General features: G+C 58.7%; 1 protein-coding gene across 5 annotated transcripts in view; it reads right to left on the minus strand.

Moving 5' to 3' along the window:
• The window catches only part of CLSTN1 (calsyntenin 1), a 56,720-nt gene that overhangs the window by 1,662 nt on the left and 32,092 nt on the right, over positions 1-22,966 (minus strand). For 2 of the 5 annotated variants that reach the window (XM_028512584.2, XM_036025278.1), the window contains exons 3-18: positions 21,246-21,275; positions 19,835-20,033; positions 18,094-18,302; positions 16,792-16,941; positions 16,484-16,669; positions 13,872-14,120; positions 13,407-13,528; positions 9,204-9,366; positions 5,950-6,006; positions 4,660-4,817; positions 3,402-3,550; positions 2,947-3,173; positions 2,321-2,491; positions 1,838-1,983; positions 752-887; positions 306-490 (exon numbers count right to left, since the gene is read on the minus strand). In XM_028512584.2, the coding sequence (XP_028368385.1) occupies positions 306-490; positions 752-887; positions 1,838-1,983; positions 2,321-2,491; positions 2,947-3,173; positions 3,402-3,550; positions 4,660-4,817; positions 5,950-6,006; positions 9,204-9,366; positions 13,407-13,528; positions 13,872-14,120; positions 16,484-16,669; positions 16,792-16,941; positions 18,094-18,302; positions 19,835-20,033; positions 21,246-21,275 (2,537 nt within the window). The remainder of the gene's footprint in view (positions 1-305; positions 491-751; positions 888-1,837; positions 1,984-2,320; positions 2,492-2,946; positions 3,174-3,401; positions 3,551-4,659; positions 4,818-5,949; positions 6,007-9,203; positions 9,367-13,406; positions 13,529-13,871; positions 14,121-16,483; positions 16,670-16,791; positions 16,942-18,093; positions 18,303-19,834; positions 20,034-21,245; positions 21,276-22,966) is intronic. The other 3 variants (XM_036025275.1, XM_036025276.1, XM_036025277.1) reach the window with 3 other exon arrangements.

The following is a 22,966-nucleotide window of genomic DNA, read 5'->3' on the forward strand; positions in this document are numbered from 1 at the left end:
AGGGACGGTGTGCCACTCCCCAGCGGGACGGGCTGGACTGCACTGGCACCGCCTCATCAGAGACCCGGTCGCCTCCCACAGGGTCTGCACGTGGGGACAGAGTGTCTCCACGCGCACTGTGGGGCATGCCCTCGAGCAAGGCCTCCCCGGGCCTCAGTTTAGCCACCCGAAAAACGGGACACCTGACCTCAAGAGTCACCACGCGGATCACACATGCTGTGGCCGCGCTGCTCCCCTGAAGCTAGCCCGGCTCGGGCCGGGCCCACGGGGTGCTCGTGTGTGCAGGGTGACCCGCCTGCACCTACCTCCATGGGGTTCACGGTGATGGTCAGGGCGGAGTCGTCCCAGTCCATCTCGTTCTCCTTGCCGCCGTCCTGGTCCCGCACGGCGCGCTGGTGCGCGGCCCGGATCCGGAACACGCCCAGGATGATCATGAACACCAGGAAGCTGACGCACACCACGATGACAACGGTGGCCGTGCTGGGGACGACTGCAAGGAGACGGAGATGGACAGCAGGGGCTGTGACGACGAGCCCTGGCCCAGAGGGCCAGCGTGTCCTCGGCTCCCTCCACACAGACACTGGGAGCTCCGCCGGGCCCCGGAGAGCCCGAGGAAGCAGGACGAAAGCTCAGCGCGGCTCTCAGACCCAGGGCTGCGGCTGAGCTCGTGCCCCGGTCGGCCGGACCACCAGCGCCTGCTCCGGGCTGGGGCCGGGCTGCCGCAGGGAGCGGGGAGGGGCCCCAGTCCTACCTGCGAACGGGTGGGGGTTGGCCAGGTTGTGCCCGGAGAGGTCGACGAAAGAGCGATGCTCAGGGTGGACGAACTGCGGCTGCGCCGCCATGTGGCTGGCGTGCTCCACGGGGTTGGCCGTGTGGATCACGTTCACCTGCGGCGGGGAGAGAGCAGCAGCCTGCGGGTGCCTGCGAGCCGGCCCGGCCAGCCAGGGGCTGGCACGACCGGGGCACCACGGCGCTCCCTGCACAGTGCTGGTGAGCGGACGAGGGAAGGGCAGGAAAAACCAAGGGCAAACACCTAGAAACTGCTGTGACAACGCGACACGGTCACACACCCGAGGAACAGGCTGCTGTTCAAATAACTCATCTTCACTGGGTTTTATAAAAGAACCGGCACACAGCAGGCTCGGGAGGAGCCAGGGGACAGCGCCGGGCCCCCCCCCCACGGGTCGTCTGAGCTGCTCTGGCCGAGACCGCGGCCCCTCTTCCCCGAACTCAGCCGAGGGCGTGAAGGGGAGCACATGTTGTAACCATTTACTTCCAACCGGCTGCCCTCCAGCTCAGACAAACACTCGTCGATTCTCCTGCACTCAGCTGGGCCTCCTGCCGCGAGGAGGCCGGTGGATGCGAGCCGTCGAGTGTCAGGACGACTTTGGGTCTGTTGGTCTGTCCAGACGGCAGAAGCCCCCAGTGGTAAGGGCTGCTCTGCAGGCCCCATAAGACCCAGAGGAGGATGAGGCCCTCTGGCTACCATGGCCCGGGTCACCGATACCAGGCCTGGTGACAGCAGGCCTGCCCAGCACTGGCCCCTGAGCCAGCAGCCCTCGCCTGGGGCATTCGCTGTCTCGGGCTCCACACCACCTCCCTCCAGAGGCCCCCAGGGTCTCGGGCTGAAGCAGCCTCTGACAGGGGAGCACCCTGGCCACCCGGTGTGACCCGTGTCCCCACCCTGCGTGGGTCTGACCAGCAGCAGCCCCAGCCGGGCAAGGCTACACTCTGGGATATAAACCCAAGTCACTGCTACCGCAGACACTCGGAAAGTCGGCATTTGGCAATGCCAGGGCCGGGCAGGGGGCCCTTCTCCACCAGAGCCTGCACTCACCTCCACCTGAAACTCATTGCTGACGTAGCGTCCATTCAGCTCGGAGCAGACGAGCTTGAACTTCCGGTCGAGCAAGGACCTGGAGTGCCAGTTGCGATAGCGCAGGAGCCGCAAGGCCTCCTCGTAGCTGGCCATGGTGTCCACGCCTGCAGGGGTTGGGGGGGGGGGCGGGGGGGAGAACAGGGCCGGAGTCAGGAACCGGGGCGAGCGGAGCCGGCGGTCACGCAGAAGTTCTGGCTTTCCCGTTGCAGGAGCGAGCGCCAGGTGCGCGGGGTGTTTTCCCTCGTGAGGGGACATGCCACCCGCCTGACCTCTGCCCCCTCCTAAGGACGGGACACAAGGCAGGGCGTGCCTGCACTTCCTCATCCGACCCTGGGAGAGGGCCCCTTTCCCGCCTCCTCCAGGACACTCCCCAGGTCCTGGGGCACAAGGAAGGGGCAGGGGAAAGGCTCAGGCTCCCGCCGGGGCACCGCGGCCTCGCACCTGTGAAGGTCACGCCCAGGTCGGAGTGGCTCACTTCCATGCCCTTGGGCTGCAGGCGGGCCGCGTCCACCTCCAGGCTCTCCTGCTCGGGGTTCAGCTCCTCCCCGTCCACCGTCACCTCGCAGGCGTCCAGGTCGTGCACGATCTCCTCGGACACCAGGGACTCTTGAACTGCAAAAACGGCCCGGCCCGAAATCGCAGCGGCCGTGGGGGCCCAGCGCGGGGTCACGCTGGGCCGTGTGCAGCAGGCCCATCCTCCTCCAACTCAGAGTTCTTGCAAGGACCGATGACGGGCACAAGAGAGGCAGCTCCCAGAAAGGGGGTACTTCATTGTGTGTCCAGGAGGACCAGCCACCGGGCAGGCCTGTCCGCCTGGGGCTGCCGGGCGAGCAGGGACACGGCCCCAGAACAGCAGCCTGACAGCGTCCCCTGCAACAGCGCCCACCCACACTACCCTCCTTGGGGTTCAGTGCGATTCGGACCGCCCGGCCAGAAAGTAGGAGGACCCTCCCGGTGGGTTTCCAAACGTGGTAATGAACTCTGCCCTCAGGTCAGACTCCAGAAGCACCCAAACACTCACACCTCCCAAGCTGCCCGAGGGGAGGGCCCAGGTGGGGGGCCGTTACCTGTGGGGTCCTCGTCCCCCTCCCCGTCGGGCTCCACCTCCCTCGTGATGGTGCTGATGATGCGCAGCTCGGGGAAGAGGAAAACCCCCTCCGAGCTCTCGAACTCGGACGCTGCTCGCGCGAAGTGGTGGACGCCGCTCAGGCTGATCTTGGGCTCCTCCGGCTGCAAGACCATCACGGAGCCGTCGACCGGAGGGACCGTGACGCAAGCGGCCTCGTTGCCGCACCTGCGGGCAGGGGAGGGGACGGAAGGCCAGGGCTCTGAGAGGAATGCGGGGGCGGCACACGCGCAAGGGACGCCGCCAGCACAGGGGACAGCAGCCACTCTCAGAACTCGCAGCCGAACTGTGTTAACAAACGTCACTCTAACTTTCTGGCTCGCTTTTCCTTAATGCACGAGTTTTCTGCCCAGGGGCAGCGAGCACAGGCCGGCTCACCGCTGAGAACCGCCGTACCTGACCACTGTGGTGAGTCGCAGCCTGCGGATCCCGGGGGTGGGGAACTGCCGGGAGTTCAGGTAGGCGACGTGCTGCAGGGCCTTCTCCACCTCCCCCACGTCCTCCCCCTCCAAGGTCAACACCGACTGGCTGGGGTTGGCTTGGATCTGAAACCGTGCCCAACGGAAAGAGGAGAGGGGTAAGGTTCCGGCTGCGGGAAGCTGAAATCACAAACGCTCTGGCAAAGGGGACGTGAGCTGGGGATCAAGGTCGACTGTGTGACACAGAAGAAAACGCATGTCATTCTGGGGCGGAGACCCTCTCCCTGCAGCGGCAACCAGGAGGTGCAGACGCACCTGGGGTGTGAGAAAGGCACCTTCGTTCGGTCTCCGCCCCGGGCTTCCGGCCCAGAGCGCCCACAACCCTGGGAATTTCCTGAGTGACAGGAGCGCCTTTCACTGCTCATAGTAAGCCCCCTGCAACCGCCCCAGAGTTGGGTGAATGAGGGGACTCTTGGTGGGGGGTACCGGGGGTTCCTAGACAGTCTTAGGCTGAGAGCTGGTTGCCAGAGGAACCAACCCCGTGACCAGCGTAGGAACTTCCAGCCCCGCCCCCTGAGCTGTGGGGACAAGGGGAGGGGCTGGAGATGGCGTTGCCACCCGTGGCCAGTGACTTAATCACGCTGACTCGAGACCTCCATAAGAACCCTGGACCTCAGCGCCTGGGCACTCCGGCTGGGGAGCACGGGAGGGGCCGGGAGGCAGTGTGCCCGGACGGGGCGAGGAGGCGGCCTCGTGTGCCAGCCCCCTCCCTTGCATCTCCTCCGTTCAGTTTCTCCTGGGCTCTGCCCTTTACGATAAACCGGTAATAGTAAGTAAAGTGTTTTCTGAGCAGCTCTAGCAAACCGTTGCTCCTAAAAAGGGGGAGGGTGTGGAGACCGTGGGAACCCCGGACTCCGCAGCCAAGTCCAACAGAGAGCAGGTCGCCCAGGGCCCGGATGCTAGCAGCCGCCACCTCAAGGGGACAGTGGCACGGTGGGACTGAGTCCTTGACCCGCAGGGTCTGAGGCTGACTCCAGGCGGCGTCAGAACTGAACTGAGGGGCACCTGGAGGGCTGGTGTCCACAGAGCTGGGGGACGGGCTGGCGTGGGAGGAAAACCCCACCCATTCTGTGCCAGAGGGTTCGGGAGCGGAGACGGCCCAGGAGAAGTCACAGATCAGCCCCGCGCCCACAGCCCGGCTCCGAGAACACTGCGCGGGCAGATGCCAGCGTTACCTTGACGCCCCTGCCGCCGTCTTCGGGCACCGGCAGGTCCAGCCCCTCCTTGCAGGTATACAGACAGTCGATCACCTTCTTGTCTGTGAGTCTCCCCGAACGGATGGTCAGGCCTGCCAGGTCACCTCGGAAAAACTGGGTCATGTGCAGGTCACCACCTTGGGAACGCAGCGGGGAGGAGAGGGCAGGCGGTGAGGGGCGCAGACCAGAGCCCCCCACTTCACTCCTCAACCCAGTGTTACTGGCGGTGGCGGCTTGATGGATGGATGGACATGCGGGTTAGTTCAGACCGACCGGTTAGCCTGGCAATCTACGTGGAGGCAGGATGAAGGCATTAAACCGTCCGTGATCATGCAGGTGGCCCGGAGAGGAGGGGACTCGGGGGTCCCTCACCCGGAGCCTGGAAGCCACGAGGTCCCAGGAGTGTCCCCACACACCTGGCCTGTCACCACGGGGCACAAGTGACACGACCTACTGGCACCACCAGCCTCTCCGACCCCTGTCTCGTCAGCTGGCTGGTTCACGCTCTGGGCTGCTTCTCCCGAGCACACGCAGGGCTGTGCGCGAACTTGGGGTGAGCCTACGCAGCGTGACTCCCCAGAGAAAGGGGAAGCTCACCACCCCCCACCCCCGGTGACAAGCCTCGGGCCGGGCCCCTCGGGTCAGGGCCGCAGTGTCTGGCGCTGTCGGGCCCGTCTCCTCCTACGGAGGGTGCCTGGGACGTGAGGGGTCAGAAGGACACAGAAGCCTGGAGCCGGGCCCACGGGACACTGCCCTGGCCCTCACGCTGACCACGGGCTGAGGCATCAGCCCTCCTTCCCGAGGAGGACGCCAGACACTACGAACCATCGCTAGGGATGGAGATTTCTAAGAGGCACGTTTAAAACTTAGCAGCAGTCGTGTTGAGAGTATCGGGGACCGAATCTTCTCCTGCATGGTGGTTCGGCCGCCTGAGCGCCAGGAGACGCCCCCGCCCTGGCCCAGGAGGTGTCGGCAGCGAGCCCCAGGCAGCGGGAGCGGGGTAAAACTCGATGAGAGAGAAACAAAAGTCCCGTCAGCGCACGGCAGCGCGGCGCCATTCGCTCACTGCAGTCGGGGTCGGGGCGGCCAGGCAAGGGAAATCCCATGAAGCAATGGGGCGGGGGGGGGGGGTGAATAATGCGAAGCAGCAGCTGAGATGGAGACGGGGACCAAAATGCAATTTGGGCCTTTCATGCAAAACACGGGATGAACCGGTGCCTCGTATGTAAGTGAAACGCAACAGTGAACCGTAGGGGAAAGTCCAGCGACCTGCCGAGGCCACGGGCAGAGGCTCGGTCTCATTGTCACTTTCGACTCCTGAGTTCTCTGCAGGGAAGCAAGACAACAGAGAAGGGCCACGAGGTTATTAGGCTTTTCCAGCTGGACCCTGACCGTCGGTCTTGAAAGGCTACCACACACAGAACGCAGAGAGAAAAACCCCCCTCCTGTGCCCCCTGGGGACGTGCTCCACCCGGACGCAAGCCTGTCCCTGAGCTCGCTTCCCCAGAGGGGTCTTTACCATTTACCCCCCTCGCTTCTCTGCCCCCCTGCTCATGTCCTCCTGGCCCGAACGCAGGCTGGGCTCCAAATAAAATGAACCAAAGCAGGGGCACTGACGTGTCCCCTCAACCCTGGCCCCCAGGGCCACCCGGCCCAGACCCACAGCACCGTCCTTCCTGACGGGGACATGGACGTGGCCGCAGGCTGGAGGACAGCGAGCCTGGAAAAGTACGTCTTTTTTGAAAGCTCAAAACAGAGTTCATGTTGGTCTAGACTTGAATCTCTAAGTGACAGGGAAAAGAAGGCATTTTCAACCCCCCTCTCCGACCAGGAAGGGGGTGTCTGAGGTTAAGGAATCCCCCCGAGAGACAGGCCATCCCGCCTGGTGGGCCGGGGGCTCCAGCCAGCCACAGCTCCCGGAGCTCGGGGTCTGGTGGCCTAAGCATTGTGCCACAGGAACCAGCTGCTCTCACTGCCCCCCCCCCCCCGCCACAGGCCCTGCCCCGGTGGGCGGTGGGCCTGGGAGGCGCTGGGGGCGGGCGGGCAGGGGCAGAGGAGGCCTGGAGCACCCCTGGCTGCTGGGAGGAGTCCACCACTCGCCCAAGCTCTCCGTGCTGAGTCTCGAAGGGGAAGGGTTTCAAATCCTCTCAAAGGAAGAATAAAGATCTTCCTCCCTGCCCTGACTGGTGTAGCTCAGTGGACTGAGCTTGGGCTGCGAACCAAAGTGTCACAGGTTCGATTCCCAGCCAGGGTACATGCCTGGGTTGCAGGCCAGGCCCCCAGCAACCGCACATTAATGTTTCTCTCTCTCTCTTCCCTCTCTAAAAAATAAATAAATAAAATCTTAAAAAAAAAAAAAAAAGATCTTCCTCCCTGCCAATTACATGTTCAAAATTTGTGTCTGGTCTGCAAACTGAGGCAGGTTTTCCTGGCTGAGGATGTTGAGGACCGAGGTGAAAACCACCATTCTGACGGCGGAAGCGCTGCGACGTGGACAGGGACCAAGGCAGGCAGGTGGGACACGGGGTCCGGTTTAACCCGAGCCACAAACGTAAAATGACATGTAGGTGTGCACTCGTATTTTCATTTTAAAATCAACATTAGAAAATTTTTTTAACTTGGGAAGCGAATGTGAACTGGAAATTTAAGCACAACTAAAAAATTCCTGCATCCCTAATAACTTCCTCCTCATCCCTGGATCTCCACGTTCCACTTCCTCACAGATGAACTGTCACCAAAGCCAAAGGCGGGAACTAGCCGAAGGGAATCACTCTAAATCACTGTCTCATTTGAAAGGATCTGCGGGAGGCCCGGCTGGAGTGACTCAGTCGGTTGGACTTCGTCCCACAAACCGAAAGGCCTCCGGTTCGATTCCCGGTCAGGGCACACGCCGGGGCTGCAAGTTCAGCTCCCAGGTTGGGCACACTCGAGGTAACTGACTGATTTTTCTCGTTCTCCCTCCCTTCTCTCTAAAAATCAAAAATAAAATAAAATTTCAAAAGATCCACAGGGAAAGTATGAAATTCAAATTCTCCTAAAAGCAGCAAAGCTGTCTTAGGAATTAAGGCTCTTCCGCGAGTTTCCCGTCTGACCCACGGTGCAACGTTTCCCGTGGAGAGGAAGTAAAAAGATCCACTGAGCAGGTCCCTGAAGTGACCCAACCCAGGTCAAGTGCAAGGGCAAATGTGGGGCCCATGAACCTCGAGAGTGGACTGAGGGGTCCCTGAACTTGGATGGGAAAAATTACACGCTTATTCCCACTAGCTCCTGAAATCTGGTTCTCCACTGACTGTAAATGGTCAGCCGCAGACCACAAGGGCATGAACAGAAGCGGCGACGCTGGCACCAAGAGGGGTCGCTGATATTTCCCCTCCTGTCGCACTGCTTCAGACATCGCCGGCATCACCGCCACGTCCCCTGCTGCTCTGACGTCACAGCAGGTGGCAGACTGGCTGCTAAAGGCTGCTCTTCGATTTTTTTTAAAGGTTTTATTATTTATGTTTTTAGAGAGAAGGGAAGGGAGAGTCAGAGAGGGAGAGATACATCAATGGGAGAGAGAAACACTGTCTGGTTTCCCCTCACAGGCGCCCCGACCGGATACTAAACCCACCTCCCGGGCCTGTGCCCTGACCAGGAACCGAATTGGCGACCTCTCCCTTTGCAGGACGATGCGCAGCCCACTGAGCCCCACCCACCAGGGCGCCTGCTCTTCATCTGCTGCCAAAGCAGCCCGGGTGTTATCATTTCACACATGTAGTCTGTTCGGACAGTACTAACTATACTTCAATGTAACCGGTTACCTTTGAAACCCTATGTATTTTATTTTATAGATCAGTAAGGAGTTATCCTGGGGAGAGCTCGAGGGCGCAGAGGCTAAAACCCCTGCTCTGGGGCGTCAGGGCTCGGGCCCTGGGCACGCGGGCCACGGTGGCCCAGCCAGGAACGAGGCTCGCTGCTCCTCGGAGCCTCGCGTCCTCCGCTGTAGCACAGGGACAGACGCAGCGTCTACCCGCAGACTCGGGATAAGGGCCAATGCGATCACTGCGCGCGGCACCAGCAGGTAAAAAGCGCACGGGAACGGCACTGCCGCTCGGGCGGCCGTCATCGCCGCCGTCCCTGCTTTGGACAGACAGGCCCTCGGACCCCGCCCAATGCAGCACCTGCCGGAGGTGTCCCTACCGGGCTGTCCAGCGCCACGCCCTCCGGCGTAGCCCCCTGGGCCGAAGCGCACTCACACTCCTGTGCCGGCCGTCGCCTGTCTTCACAAACTCTCCAGCGGACTAATTTGTAAACCGGTCCTCGGCCGCACGCTCCCTCTGTGCAGCGCCCCCTCCCGGGCTCCCAGGAGAGGTGCTGGTGCGAGCCAGTCCTCGGACACGGCTGTTAGGGGGCGACCGTGGCGTCGGCCACGCCCCCCGAACGGCACCGCCCAGGAAAAGGGACAAGGGAAAGGGAAGGAGGGGGAGGCATGGAGAAGACTGGCATCATTTAATCCCTGAGCCTGGGGGGGCGGGGACTGGTACCTTGCCAGCAAGCCCCGACCACGAGCTGAGTCTCGATCTTGGACGGATGAAGCGGGTGATCCTCGGTCACGGAGAAGGGCTCGTGGGAAACCCCGTCCACATACAGAGTGACCGTCGGGATTTCCACGTTGAGGACGTAGTGATGCCATTCCTCGTCGCAGACCTGCGGGAGGCGGGGGGAAGGGTTAGAGCCCGAAGTCCGCCTCCCCTCTCATCCAGAGACCCACACGAGGGCAGGACAGGTGGACACGGAGAGCGAGTCGCCCATAAGAACACGTGTCTTCCTAGAAAGGAAAAGGCTTTGAGCCAAGGCCACACTGCTGTCCTAGGGCATCTCAGGCCAGAGGGCACACCGCCCAGTCATCATCACCTGACAGGGCCCCCACGTGGGGAGCTGCCTGCTCTCTTCTGCCGTGAGTGTGACACCAGGAAAGTCCTGTATGGGCAGGAAGGACGCTGCCCCCACTGTGGCCTGCCAGCCGGCCTTTCTCTCCTCTCCTGAATCAAACTGCAAACACCTCCAATCTCAGAAGGCCACACACAGCAGTGCATGCATTTTCTTTCCCAAGTCCAGGTCGATGGTCTACATAAACAGGAGCGTGAACACAGATGGCGCCCTGAGTTCCTTCCCTGTCGTGAATGGGCATCTCCAGGGCGCCTCCCGGCTGTCAGTGAGGGGACAGGGGTCTGCAGGCTCCGAGGGCCCCTTCCATGCAGACAAGGAAAGCACACCCGAAAGGCACGCCCACCGAAGAGACGGAAGGACAGGGTACTCAGAGCTGGAAGACCTTAGGAAGCCACAACTGACTGGGTGGCTCCGTGGCACAGGGCATGGGCCCAGGTTGCCGTCCAGGGCCCGGTTGGGGGCGTGCAAGAGGCAACTGATCGATGCTTCTCTCGCACATCAGTGCTTCTCTCCCTTTCTCACTCCCTCCACCTCTCTCTGAAAATAAATAAATAAAATCGTTTAGAAAGTATAGATAGAAGATGTTTGGAAAATGACACAAAATGTAAATGAACATAGTTCATAATTAGAGCAGCTCAGAAATGAGCTGACAACACCCAGAAATGAATTCAGCAGAAAGGGGCAGGCACAGAAAGCAGGTGAAGAGTATCCATAAAAGGGCAGAAGCAAACCACCACAAGGGAAGAGCATACTGAAACTTTAGCAATAACGACTTTCTTGAAAGACCAAAATGTCTCCCAGTATGTACAAAAAGAACATACCACATATCTGGGAAAACACACCCAAAACAGCCAAGACACACGCATGAAACTGACTCAGAAGAGAAAGACCACCTCCGGTCGTCCGAGCAAAAGACCAAGTGTTCATAAGGGAAAGGAAATCAGACTGTCGCCAGGTTTTAACAGCAACATTTTATGTCAGAAGATAATAGAGAGATTTTCTGTTCTTCGAAATCTTAAATGTGAGCCAGAGATTTTATATCCAGCTAAACTGGCCTTTAGCGTAAAAGCCACAGACAACGTGTAGGAACTCAAGAATTCTTGTCCTTATGACCCTGTCCCAGGAGCACGCTTTCTGCAACCCCCATGACCAAAGACACAAAATGCCAGGGAACTGGTGGCACTGAACACCCACCCGCTGACACTGCAGGAAGAGATGTGACCACACACAGAGCGCACAGGCCAGGGACACGCCAGCCGCTACTGATCGGCCATCAGGTCCCGCTGTCGTGGTTACAGGCACACAGACAGGGGGCGTGATAAATGGCACCACAGGGGTGCACTTCGCCGAACCCAAACCGCTGGAAACTGTGGGATAATAGCCTGATTCTGTCACCAAATCAACTCCGAGAGGGAAAAGAAAATTGTATAGATGAAAATCAACTCAAAAGGCACATCAACCAATCACAATGCGTGACCCCGTACTTGGATACTGATTCAAACAAACAAACTGTAAACACAAAACCACATCCAAGATGGTCTGAAATTTGAACACTGGTTATCTGATGATTAAGGAGCTGTTAATTTTTTAATTTTTACTTATTTATTTTTAGGGAGGGAGGGAGACAGGGAAAGAAACATTGATAGGCTTTCTCTCATGCATCCCCAACTGGGGACCTGGCCAGCAACCCAGGCACGTGCCCTGACTGGGAATCAAACCAGCAACCTTTTGGTTCGCAGGCTGGCACTCTATCCACTAAGCCACACCAGCCAGGGCTAGCTGTTGATTTTTTTAAATGACTTAATTTCTCAATGACAGCTGGCATTCAGTGTTGTGCTGGCTTCAGGTGTACAGCACAGTGATTGGACACTGACTCGTGAAGGGGTCACCCCAGAAAGTCCAGCACCCGCCTCGCACCACACGGTCATCACGGCGCCATCGACCGTCACCTCTCCGCTGCACTGGACATCCCCGCCACTGTTTCCGTAACTGGCTACTTGCACATCTCAACTCCTTCCCCTTTTTATCCAACCCTCATCCCCCCTCCCATCTGGCAACCACCAAAATGTTCTCTTTATCTATGAGTTCATTTTGTTCGTCTATATTTTTTTAGATTACACAAACAGTGAAATCGTATTATATTTGTTTCTCTACCTGAAAGAATCGTTTAGACTTTTAAGGTGTGAAGAAGTACTATGATCATGCTCACTGTCCAGGCACACACAGTTCGCTAGATGCCGTGCTGGGGTCTGCTCAGAATCCACTAGGTGGCTGTCCAGGGGGCGGGGGACAATGCAACGAGCCCGGCCAAGAGCTGACAGCCGCCGAGGCCGGCGACGGGCGTGCGGGCTGCTCCTTACACTCATCCGTCTGCGTCTGCACACGCCTGGCACTTCCCACAACAAAGTTCCAAAAAATGTAACCAGAAGACACCAAATACCTAAGCACAGACTATGGTTGCTATAAACGAACTGTACCTAAAATGTTTACCTGCGGGGCAAAACAATTTTCTTCTGGACCATACCTCTCTTTAGTTTCTTGAAAAATTTTAAGGTGCAAGTTTCTAAGGAAGAAACGGTCCACACAAACAGACATTTCCTCCGTGAGAGATGAATGCGGCCAGCCAGATGGTCCCTCCTTCTCCCCACGACCACGGGGTTTCTCCTCTCCCATTTACGCCCGTACTGGTCTACCTTGGGACCGTTTCAGACGTCAGCGTTTCAGACGTAAGCTATGGGCACAGGTTCGCTCCTGCCCCCTTACTCCGTGAGGCAAAAAATTAAGCTAAGGCCAAAGGTCTCCTTCTTGTCCCCGCCCTGAACCAAGGAGAGAAACGATCTGCTGTGATTTCGGTGAAGAGGCCTTCTCCGTCTTCCGCATCCCCTCGTCTCCTGTGACAGATCCATCTCGTTCATGTGGCACTTGCTTCTTCTCCCGGCAGCTGCTGGGAAGGCAGCTTTGCAAAGACGTGACTTTGTCAAAAGGCACGTCTCGTGTGCGGCATTGAAATGGCCAACTCCTGCGAGCGTGCAGCGCCCGCGCCTCTGAAAGAGGTCCAGACCGCTGGCTCCTGGGTAACATCAGCCACCCCTCGGCGCCACCCCCGCATCTGCCGAGGCCCCCAGGGCTCCCGGGCACCATCCAGGAGGGAAAGCCTTAAATAACGAGTTGGTAAATGCAAGGGTCTTGATCCCAGTTTTTAAGCAAGGGCTGCATTTTCAGTACATTGTAACACAGTCTTTTGAATTTAAACGTATAATTTCCTTATATTAATATTTTATATATAAAAGACATATACATTTAAAAAAAAAACACCTTAGGCTTTCAGTGGGAAGCAGTTCAATGGATTTAGTTTGCTATCCTAAGACCCACAGACACAGAAATCATAAAATCACAAGTATACTCTGCCCGGCGGGGGGTGGGGAGAGTGGAGGGGAGAAAACGGGAGAGTTGGGGACATCTGTAAAAGAGTCAACAATTTTTAAAAATTAAAAACACAAGCCCTAGCTGGCGTAGCTCAGTGGATTGAGCTCGGACTGCGAACCAAAGTGTCTCAGGTTCGATTCCCAGTCAGGGTATATACATGGGTTGCAGGCCATGGCCCACAGCAACCGCACATTGATGTTTCTCTCTCTCTCTCTTTCCCTCCCTTTCCTCCCTAAAAATAAATAAAATATTTTTAAAAAATCAAAAACGGAAGTGTACACTGCCCAGAGGCCGCCAGGCCTATGCATGGTCACCCCACCTCACTCGTCTCTCCAAGAAGAGCGGATTCGGGGAGCCCCTTCCTCGCCCACCTGCGTCAGCTTCCAGTGGAATTCCGCAGGCTTGTACTTCTTCTCGCCTGAAGGGTCCTGGCGGAGGAGGAAAATGAGCCGGCAGCCGTGGACAAACAGGGAGTAATGGTGCCGGTTCATGTCTGCGGAGAGAGATGCGACTGGTAAGCTGCCGACCTAGGACCCGAAGGAGAACGGAGAGCTCTTTCTTTAACGGATTTTGAAGACTCGGCTTTATCAGCATAAACGAACTCCCTGGCTGGGCCAAGGCAGAGTCTGGAACAAATACGCTTGGATTTTTACTGTCAAAAGGCCCAAAGATCGGGGTGATGCACTGAGTACAGGGTGAGGTGCCCTGGTGCAGAACACAGAACAAGGCATGTCACCAACCGGCCCCGGGGAGCCTCTGGGGAAGGAGGCGCCCCCTCCGGCGCCCACGGTGGGGGCCGCAGAACAGAAGCGCCCGCCCCTCCGGGCCCCGCTCACCGGCTCTGTCCGAGCTGCACAGAATCGCCTCCTTCCTCCTGCCCAAGGGCCCGTGCCGCATCCACACGGAGACCGTGAAAGGCTCTCTCGGGTTGACGGAAACGACGCCCTCCGGGACCCTGACGGCCTGCGTGCCGTTGAACTCGAAGACCTGGTCGCTGTCATGGCCGTTGTCGGTGGGCAGGCCGACAGTCCAGTTCAGGGAGCCGCTCGGGGACGGGAGCAGCTCGGCAGTGCCAGCCGCGGCACCTGAAACAGCACGGGGATACACGGTCAGCGGTGTGCCGGGAGCACGAGGGGCACGGCAGCCTCGCACAGTCCCGCCGACACACTGTCCTTGTCTCGGGGCTCCGTGTGCTGGACCCACCTCCCTTCTCACACAAGAGGGGCTTTTATTACCAGGAAAATCCCTAAGTAATAAGCACAGGTGTCTTTCAAAAGCTAGGAAGAGAAGCAGCAGCAGCACCTGTAATCTATGAGTAACAACCGCGTGTAAGTGCTTCCCATCCTTTACGAACACACACACGTCATGAAAGCGGAGCCCTGGACCCGTGCGCACACACGCCCCGTCCACACTCTTCCACCGCACGACCGAGAAAACGCCCACCTCGCACCTCGCCACGCCCATGCGCCTTCCATACTGAGCTGACCCCCGGGGGGATTGAGGCCACCCCGCCCTTTCTCCCAGGACAAACCCTGCGTTGAGGAGCGCCTGTGCGTGTACCCACGACTGCTCCCGCAGAACAAATCCCCAGAAACGGAATCACCATGCCGGAAAAAAAAGCATGAAAAATGTACAACTGTTGTACATAATGCAAAGCTCAATTTAAAAAAAAAAAATGTGTCAACCCTGGCTGGTGTGGTTCAGTTGGTTGGGCAATGTCCTGTACACCGGAAGGTCACGGGTTTGAGTCCCGGTCATTCCCCAGCTGGGGCACACACCAGAGGCAACCGATGGGTGTTTCTCTCTCACACCAATGTTTCCCTCCCTCCCTCCCTTCCCCTCTCTCTAGAATCAGTAATCTTGTCCTCGGGGGAGGATAAAACATTTTTTTGCCTGCAGAGGACTTTGGGAGCTCTCCCACTTGCTGGTCCTTTGACGTCTCCATCCCCGGGAGCGGCATGATGTAGCTGGAATGACCTGGACTCCCGAGTAACATCCGACCTTGGTCCAGATCCCAGCTCTGCCGTGTCCTCCAAGTGGGGCCTCAGGCGGGCGACTCAGCCCCCCTTGGTCTCCACTGGCCCCTCGGTGAGAACGAGCCCGATGCCACCTTCTCCGCAGGCCTGGCAGGAAGGTCACGTGAGACGACCCAGGTGGAGGGACCGTCACAGTGAGCACCGGGATGGGCATTCTTCCCGTTCCGCCTGCCCTCACACTGCTCTGCTGAGAGAATGTGCATCTAATACCCTAAAAATGGCGCTGCGAGAAAGTGAGTTTTCTACATTGTACCCACACACGCAGTTTAATACGGCAAACACGCCAGACCTCTTGCTCGCACGCGTGAGGTGCACACTCACGCACATCTGGACCGCGTCCAGGAGATCGGGCATCAGGACACACCCCAGCGTACTCAACTCATCGCTGGGAGGAGCCGGCAGAGAACGCGCTTCTCCCCTTTTGCTTCTTCACAATGTAACAATTTGCAGCTACAGACGCACGCCGGCTGCCTAGCCCTAACTGCTGTGGGAGGCCAGCGGGAAGGCAGGCGGGCATTGGGTGACGGTCCCCACAGAGCTGACGCTGCGGAGCTCCCGAGACACAGGAGGCCCTTCTGGTTGGGAAGAGGCCACTGGAGCTGCCGGCGTCTTACCACCAGTCAAGGAACGGCGTTTTCCAAGAGAGGCACCCGTGCCTCCCACTCGGATAAAACAGAAGACGCTCCCCAGCTGACGGTGGAGACAGGGGGCCTGCCCCTCGGCTTCCCCACACGGGGTCTGCAGTCTGCGGTCTGCGGGAGCCGTATGGAGGATGGCGGCGTCTCCAGTTGCCATTCCCTTCTTCACGTTTGCCAAAAGCTACCACACTTCCCGTAGTTTTCCCTTCGGTCCTTAAATGAACATCTCCTTTCATTGAAAACTCCCTCCATGTACATAATTTCTATTTTGATGATTCTCAGTGTATCTCACAGAAATAATGTCTTCAGATCAGTGGTTCTTTTTTTTTTTAAAGATTTTACTTATTTATTCTACTTTTTCAGAGAAAAAGGAAGGGATGAAGAGAAGGAGAGAAACATCAATGTGTGAGAGAGAGACATTGATTGGTTGCTTCTCACATGCTCCCAACCGGGAACCTGGCCTGCAACCCAGGCATGTGCCCCGACTGGGAACTGAACCTGCGGCCTTTTGGTTCACAGGCCGGCACTCAACCTCCTGAACCATACCAGCCAGGGCCACATGAGTGGTTCATAAAAATGCACATAACATTTTGAAGACTTTTGTGGGGTCATGTACCCCCTGGAGCCCATCCGGTGTGAAACCTCGCCGGTGAGGCGGCAGCACCATGTCGGAACACTGGATTCTGTCCTGGTTAGTGATCACGCACCCGCACACACCGCCACCTGCAAGGGTCCCCGCCCGCCGCCTGCTCCGAGGACCGCAGGCCTCCTTACCGCACAGCCGGTGCAGGGACTTCTCCGAGTAGGTGTCGCGGTCGCAGCCCTTCCCTATGTGGCTGGTCTCCAGCTCCACCGTTGCCTGCACAGACGCCACCGGCTCCGCGCACGTCTCGAGGCGCAGGCTGGGGAAGAGGGCCAGCGCGCCCGTGCCCGGCTCGTACTCCACCCTGTCGCTGAATCCTGCAGCGCCCAAGAGTCCGAGGGGGCGGGGCGGGGCGGGGGAAACGCGCACGCGTCAGGTTACCGTGCCGCGCGGGCTCGGAGGCCAGGGGCGCGCGCGCAGAGGCGGGGACGGAGCTCACCTTGCCAGCCGGGGGTGCAGGCGGGCTGGACGCTGATCTTCACCAGCACGTCCTCGGCCGCCCTCTTCTTCCCGCAGTCGTAGGCGGTGACCGTCAGCTTGTACTGGTGCTCCTTCCCGTACTTCAGCTTCTCCGTGTTCCGTATGTAACCTTGGGGGGGGGGGGGGAGGGGGGACGACACACGGGACGGCAGTGAGAACCCGCGCCGCCGCTGTCCTCTGCCGACACAGAGTGCGCGCTGGCCGGGGAGGCAGCCTGCCCCTAGGGGGCAGCACCGGCTTCCCGAGCATGCGCACAACTCCCGCCCCCTCCAAGCGCCCACCAGGTTCAGCTCCGCTTACTCTTACTGACGGTTTTTGTTTTTGTGATTATATTTAAGGTGTACGTATAAAAGAATAAAGAAAAGGACAAAACAATTCAAGTTCTTTAAGTGGTAAATACAAGATCAAGCTGTGTTAAGTATTTCTTGCTAGAAGACGTACTTTATCAGATAGATTTCCGACCCCCACCCACTAGGAGAGAAGCCTGCTTCTGACCACGAACAGGTGTCTGCAAAGTGTCGGCCGTGAACACGATTTTAGCAAAGTTCCTGGGCTGTGCGTTAACGATGGAGGCGCTGTATCACCACGAGGCTATAACCTCACGGAGCTGAACTCTAGACGCTGTTCCGTTACTGAGGAGGGCAGGGGTCTGGCAGTAAGGCATACACCTTCACCTTCAAGAACAGGCAGAGGACGACCCCAGTCTAATGGAGGACAGAGGGCGGGACCAGCGAGAGGCCCGCCCTCTCTGGATGCGCCCTGAGGAAGGGCGCGGAGGCCAAAGGCAACAAACAGGTGAGGCAGGCAGGGATTCTTAGTGGTTTGATGGGAGAGGAGGACGAACCGTCCCACCAGGAGACACGAGGCTTCCAGGGGCAGAGCGACAACTGGACCTCGAGGCAGACACACCTCCTCAGGCCTCCGCTGTGGGCGGAGTGCTCCTGACCCCCCAGAGCTACAGTGTGAGGGGGTGGGCGTGGGGGAGCCCCCGGCTGGAGCCGGTGTCCTCATCAGGAGAGCAGGAGACCAAGGTGCCCCGTCTCCCCGCCAGGTGAGGATGCGGGGAGCCAGGAGGCGGGCCCTCGAGGGACCCTGGATGGGGGGTGGCACCCCGATCTCGGCCCTCCCAGCCTGCAGACCTGGGGGGCACAGGCATCTGTTGTCTGCGCTGCCCAGCTGCCCGGATGGCCTGCGCCCCCGTCTGCGGGGCGGCCTGCCCGACCACCCCTGGGTCGGGGCCCCTGGGCCCTGCCTCACTCACCGTCCTTGTCGACCGAGAACGGCACGTCCGGAGTGACGATCTCGTAGCTGCAGATCTGGCTGAACTGCGGCGAGCAGTCGGCGTCCACGGCCTCCACCCGCAGGATGCTCTCGTGCCGCCGGCCCTCGATGGCCGTCGCCTGGTAGGACTTCTCCTTGAACACGGGCGCGTGCTCGTTCACGTCATTCACCTGGATGTGCACCGTGGCCCTGGAGGACGACAGGGGGCCGTGTGCCTGGCCTGCTTCCCACCCCTGCCCCCCAAAAACCTGCCGTTTTCCTGGTATCTTTCATCACATTTCATGGTGAAGATAAAATTACCCCTGACTGGCGTGGCTCAGTGGATTGAGCGCAGGCTGTGAACCAAAGCATCGCAGGTTCGATTCCCAGCCAGGGCACATGCCTGGGTTGCAGGCCATGCCCCCAGCAACCGCACATTGATGTCTCCCTCTCTCTCACTCTATTCCCTCCCTTCCCTCTCTAAAAATAAATAAATAAAATCTTTAAAAAAGATAAACAATTTGCTGTTTTTAATAGAGCGCGGAGACAACGGAAGTTAAAGGAGGAGTCTGGGTCAATTCTCCGAGATCCTAGAGTAAGGCGGCAGGTAAAAGCACAGCCATGTAGAGTCAGAGAATCTTGGGATTTTCTCTGACGACGTGGGACAGGCCACACAGCAGGGAGATAGATGACATCAGCATCTGATAGCTATCTGGTCACCGAGTTAAAAATACTCTGTTGCAGACTTCAGGAGCAACAAGAGCCGAAGGAGGAAGGGGGGAGGCAGGGACAAGGGAGACGGGAAACGAGTCCCGTCCGGCCTCCAGGGGGCCCACGGCTGGGACACGGCCCAGTGTCGTCCAACAACTCGGGACCTCGGTGTTGCCCTGCCCCAAGAACCCCACGCTGCTAGGTTCCACCTCCCCAGCATGGGGCGAGAAAACGGAGGCATCGTCAGACCAGGCTCCCAATAACTGCCAGCCCGAGGGCTGCCGGTCAGGGCGTGGTCTGAACCAGACGAGGTCTCTGACTGAAGGAAGAGCTTTCCCAAGGACAGGGGCGTGTACAGGGTACGAGCCTTATGCCATGCTTCACTGGCACCCAGCACCCCAACGCTCACCAAGACGCTCTGCCCCCCACTGCCGGGCCACCCAGACTCTCACAATGGCCATGCGACATCATCTCACCCACAGGCCCCTCTTTCCCAGGTCCGCGTAGAAAATGAGACTCGACACAGTTAAATCTGCCTGATGCCAGCAGGTGCGGCAGGGGCAAGGGCAGACCGGCATCCCCAGCCAGCCCCGCCCAGAGTCCCCCCCAACCCCACACCAGCAGTCCTCCCCGGAGGCTGGGCCTGTGCACCCAGGCAGGGCACTGCCCTCAGCTTCCTTCCACCAGCTCCAGCAAATTTTGCACCCCCGGGATTTACAGACGAAAAACAAACGTAACTACAAAATATCTTCCTAGGGACAAAGCGGGCCTTCTATATTTTCGCTGTGGGGCCTGGGCTCCTTGACCAGCGCATCTGGCGGGACACAATTACTCGCATTCAGCTTCTCAGCAACTGCGACGTGCCCGGGCCTGGCCGGCAGCCGGAGACGGGGGTCTCCAGTCCAACTGCTTCCCGCGTCGCGATGGGCCTCGCAGGACTATCTTCTGTTCCAAAAGCACGCGAAACCCTGGGGCCCCGGGGTCACGGAGGCCGTCCTCACGCCTGCCCTCCGCCTGGCTGGCCTACTTACTTGTGGGACTTCTTGGAGCCGGCGCCACCGCCGGGCCCCCTCCCGCAGTCGTAGGCCTGGATGGCGAACGTGTAGTCTTTCTGCAGCTCGCAGTCCGGCTTCTCCGTGGAGCGGAGCAGCCCCTCACCCGTGGACTTGTCCACCACCACAGCGTCGAAGGGGACGTTCTGCCCGTGGATCTGAAACCCGCAAATCTCACCTGGGGAGTCGGAGCGGCGCGGGTTAGACAGGCTGCCACAGGCACCGTGGGCTGCAGAGTGGGTTCCCGCCTCCGCCCCTCCCCGCCCCCGCAAAGAAAATCAAGGACAACAGTTTGGCAGCCAGGGGTTCAGAGGGTCTGTGGACAAAGCGGGGGGGCGCCGGGCTTTGTAACGGGGTCAGTTCTGGGGCTTTAGTAAAAAAAGAAGCACGTTCTGGCTTTCCAAGCAACTCGTTTAACTTTTTGCATCCACTCATGCAGGAATACAAAAGAGAGAAAGAGGAAGTACAGACAGGCATTTCACAGGAGAACTTAGGACAGCTCCAGGGTCCAAGTGAGCTCGTGAGCACGCAGCCCGGGCCTGGCCGCCCCGAGAGACTGCCCCGGCCACTGGGGGGAGCTGGGCGGCCGTTCTGGTTTGGACCAGAGAGGAAGCTACAAAATGCACAGTTAGGTGTCGAGAGAAGCAGCAGCGTGAGATATAGGTTCAGCACCCAAATTACAGAAAGTCTGTCAAAAAAAAAAAAAAAGGAGAAGCAAGTCTTCCTGTGCAATGAGCCTGGCTAAAATTAGGGAATCGAAGCAAACTACTGAACGAGAGGTAGAAATACCAGCTTTTCAGGCATCCATTTCAACGGCCGGTGTCCACCCCAGCTGGACGCGGGGTCCTTTACGGGGACAGATTTGCCGGGCGGCCCTTGTCTCGGGCTGCGCCCCGCCAGACCTGGAACGGGAGCCCGCCTGGGAACGCAAGGGCCCCCCCCCGCCCCCCCCCCCGCCGGCTTCCGGCTCGGCGAGGAGTTGGAATCTGCGTTTCCGTTGTTGCCCGTGGGAGAGCCAATGGGAATGTTCTGATGGGCACAGAAAACTTCACAAAATGTACTCCACGTAAAAATACAATAGAACTCTTCCAGGTTTATTTATGGCCGAGAGAAGATGGTTACTAAATGAATCTCTTAAGTTCACTGAAGAAAAAAACGTACAATGTTATCCACATAGTTCAAATGGATGTCTGAGTTGCAGGTATTTCTAGCCAAGGGTTTTGGTTACATACAATTTCCATCAATGTCTTTAAAAATAGAAACAAAGTAGGAGAATAAAAAGGGGCAAAAGAGCATGACAGCTCCTTCTGTTTAAGGGCTGATTCCCAATTTTACAGACAAAGTTAGTGGGTTAATATTCGTAGGAGGGATAGAAAGAACCCCTTATCACCTTCTGCGGTGACTGTCACCTCAAAACTCTCTGAAGGGAGAAAAGATAAACCCGTGTCAGTAATGCAGGAGAGAACGGAGACAGAACAACAAGGAAAAAAGTCACAGGTGCACGTGTTACACAGAGAAGCCGGGCACATCGAACCATCAGCTCCCGAGCCGCCTGCCGGCGCTGCGGCCGCACACCTGGACGGCACACCTGGACCGCCAGCAGTGAGACCCCTCCCACTGCTACTTACCACCGCCTGCCGTGTGGCTTGGGGAAACCACACGGACCCGCCCCTGAGACGCTGCTACAGTTTCGTGGCCCCTCAGGTGTGTTAGGGCATTAAACGCACACTTTAATGATACACCTACTTGTCCTTCACAGTGTTCAGATTTTCATTCTCACTCTCAGTTCTTGGGGTTGGAGTCTGGTAACGCCCCGCTCATCACCCGATGAATGAACCAGACAGTTGCAGCAAAGGGTCTTATTTTAATCCTTTGTTCTCGGGCTGAATAATTACGTGTTTATTCTAATCTAATTGTGGCTCTAACGCAACCCAGGCAACGACCAGGAACAGCTCTTTGAACCGAACATCTGCCTGAGGGGGAACTGAAACCGGACTCCACTCCAACGGCAGCGGCACCACGACGGCCACCGCCGTTACTGCGTGGGCACACCGGGCCCAGGACCACTCCCGAGGGGGAGGGCCGAGAAGCGGTCAGGAGCCCCACTGCCCTCCACTCAGTGTGGCTACCCGGGGAGCACCTCCCCCCCCCCCGGAGGCATCACGGCCTGAATCCCCTTGCTTTTTTTTTTTTTATGGTTTTACCATATATTTGTGTATCCTGAATAGTGTGGCTTCATGTTGCTCATTTTGAAGGTTTGAAAAACGCAGTCATGCAGTATCAAGTTCCTGCGTCCGGCCTCCCCACCCGCCCTGAGCGTCTGAGACCAGTTGTCGTCCTGGGTTCGAGCCAGCGGCGGCGCAGTCGCTTCTCTGCCACCTGAGCTCGAACCCGAGGAGCCGGCCCGGCGGAGCACCCCGGACGCCGCCCGGCACCAGGCAGGCCCTCGACAGCGTCTGCCGTGGCCTCGGCCATCCCCCGTGTGACCACACTGCGGTGCCGGTCTCTGCTGTCTGTGAGCGAGCCGGGACGGGTCACTCCGTCCCCGGCCCTGCCGCACCCCCACAGCGCCTCCCTGGGTCTATGCCGGCTGCCGCCGAAGCCACCCGCCACCCGGGGCTGTGTCTGATTAAATTAAAACTCAGGGTAACATTAAATACTAAAAACCCAGTTCCTCCGTCGCACGGCCGCCTCTCAGCGGCCACACGTGCCCTGGAGCTCCCGAGGGGGGATGCAGGCACCGGACCTCCCCACTGTCACAGCGGGCGCTGCGGCCGGCTGGCGGGCAGGTGGACGGCGGCGCCCCCGTGGGGCCGGCCGCCCTGGGCCTCAGGCCGACTCCACCCGTCACATTTCTGAACAACCCGCATGCTAACAATTACTTTTATATTTTCAGTGTCACATGGTGGCAGGGAAAAACTACATGAAATTCCAATTTCACTGTCTGTGAGCAAAGTTCCATGGGAACAGACGCTGGATTACCCGCCGTCGAGGGCTGCTGTCCCGCGACGGTGGACAAGGGGTGCCTCTTGCTGCCGAAGAGCCCCGAACCCCTACTGTCCAGCCCCCCCGCCCCAGAGAAGTCTGCTGAGCTCGGCTCCGGAGACACAC

Source organism: Phyllostomus discolor, chromosome 5 (genome assembly GCF_004126475.2).
Source record: "Phyllostomus discolor isolate MPI-MPIP mPhyDis1 chromosome 5, mPhyDis1.pri.v3, whole genome shotgun sequence".
NCBI classification, from domain to species: domain Eukaryota; kingdom Metazoa; phylum Chordata; class Mammalia; order Chiroptera; family Phyllostomidae; genus Phyllostomus; species Phyllostomus discolor.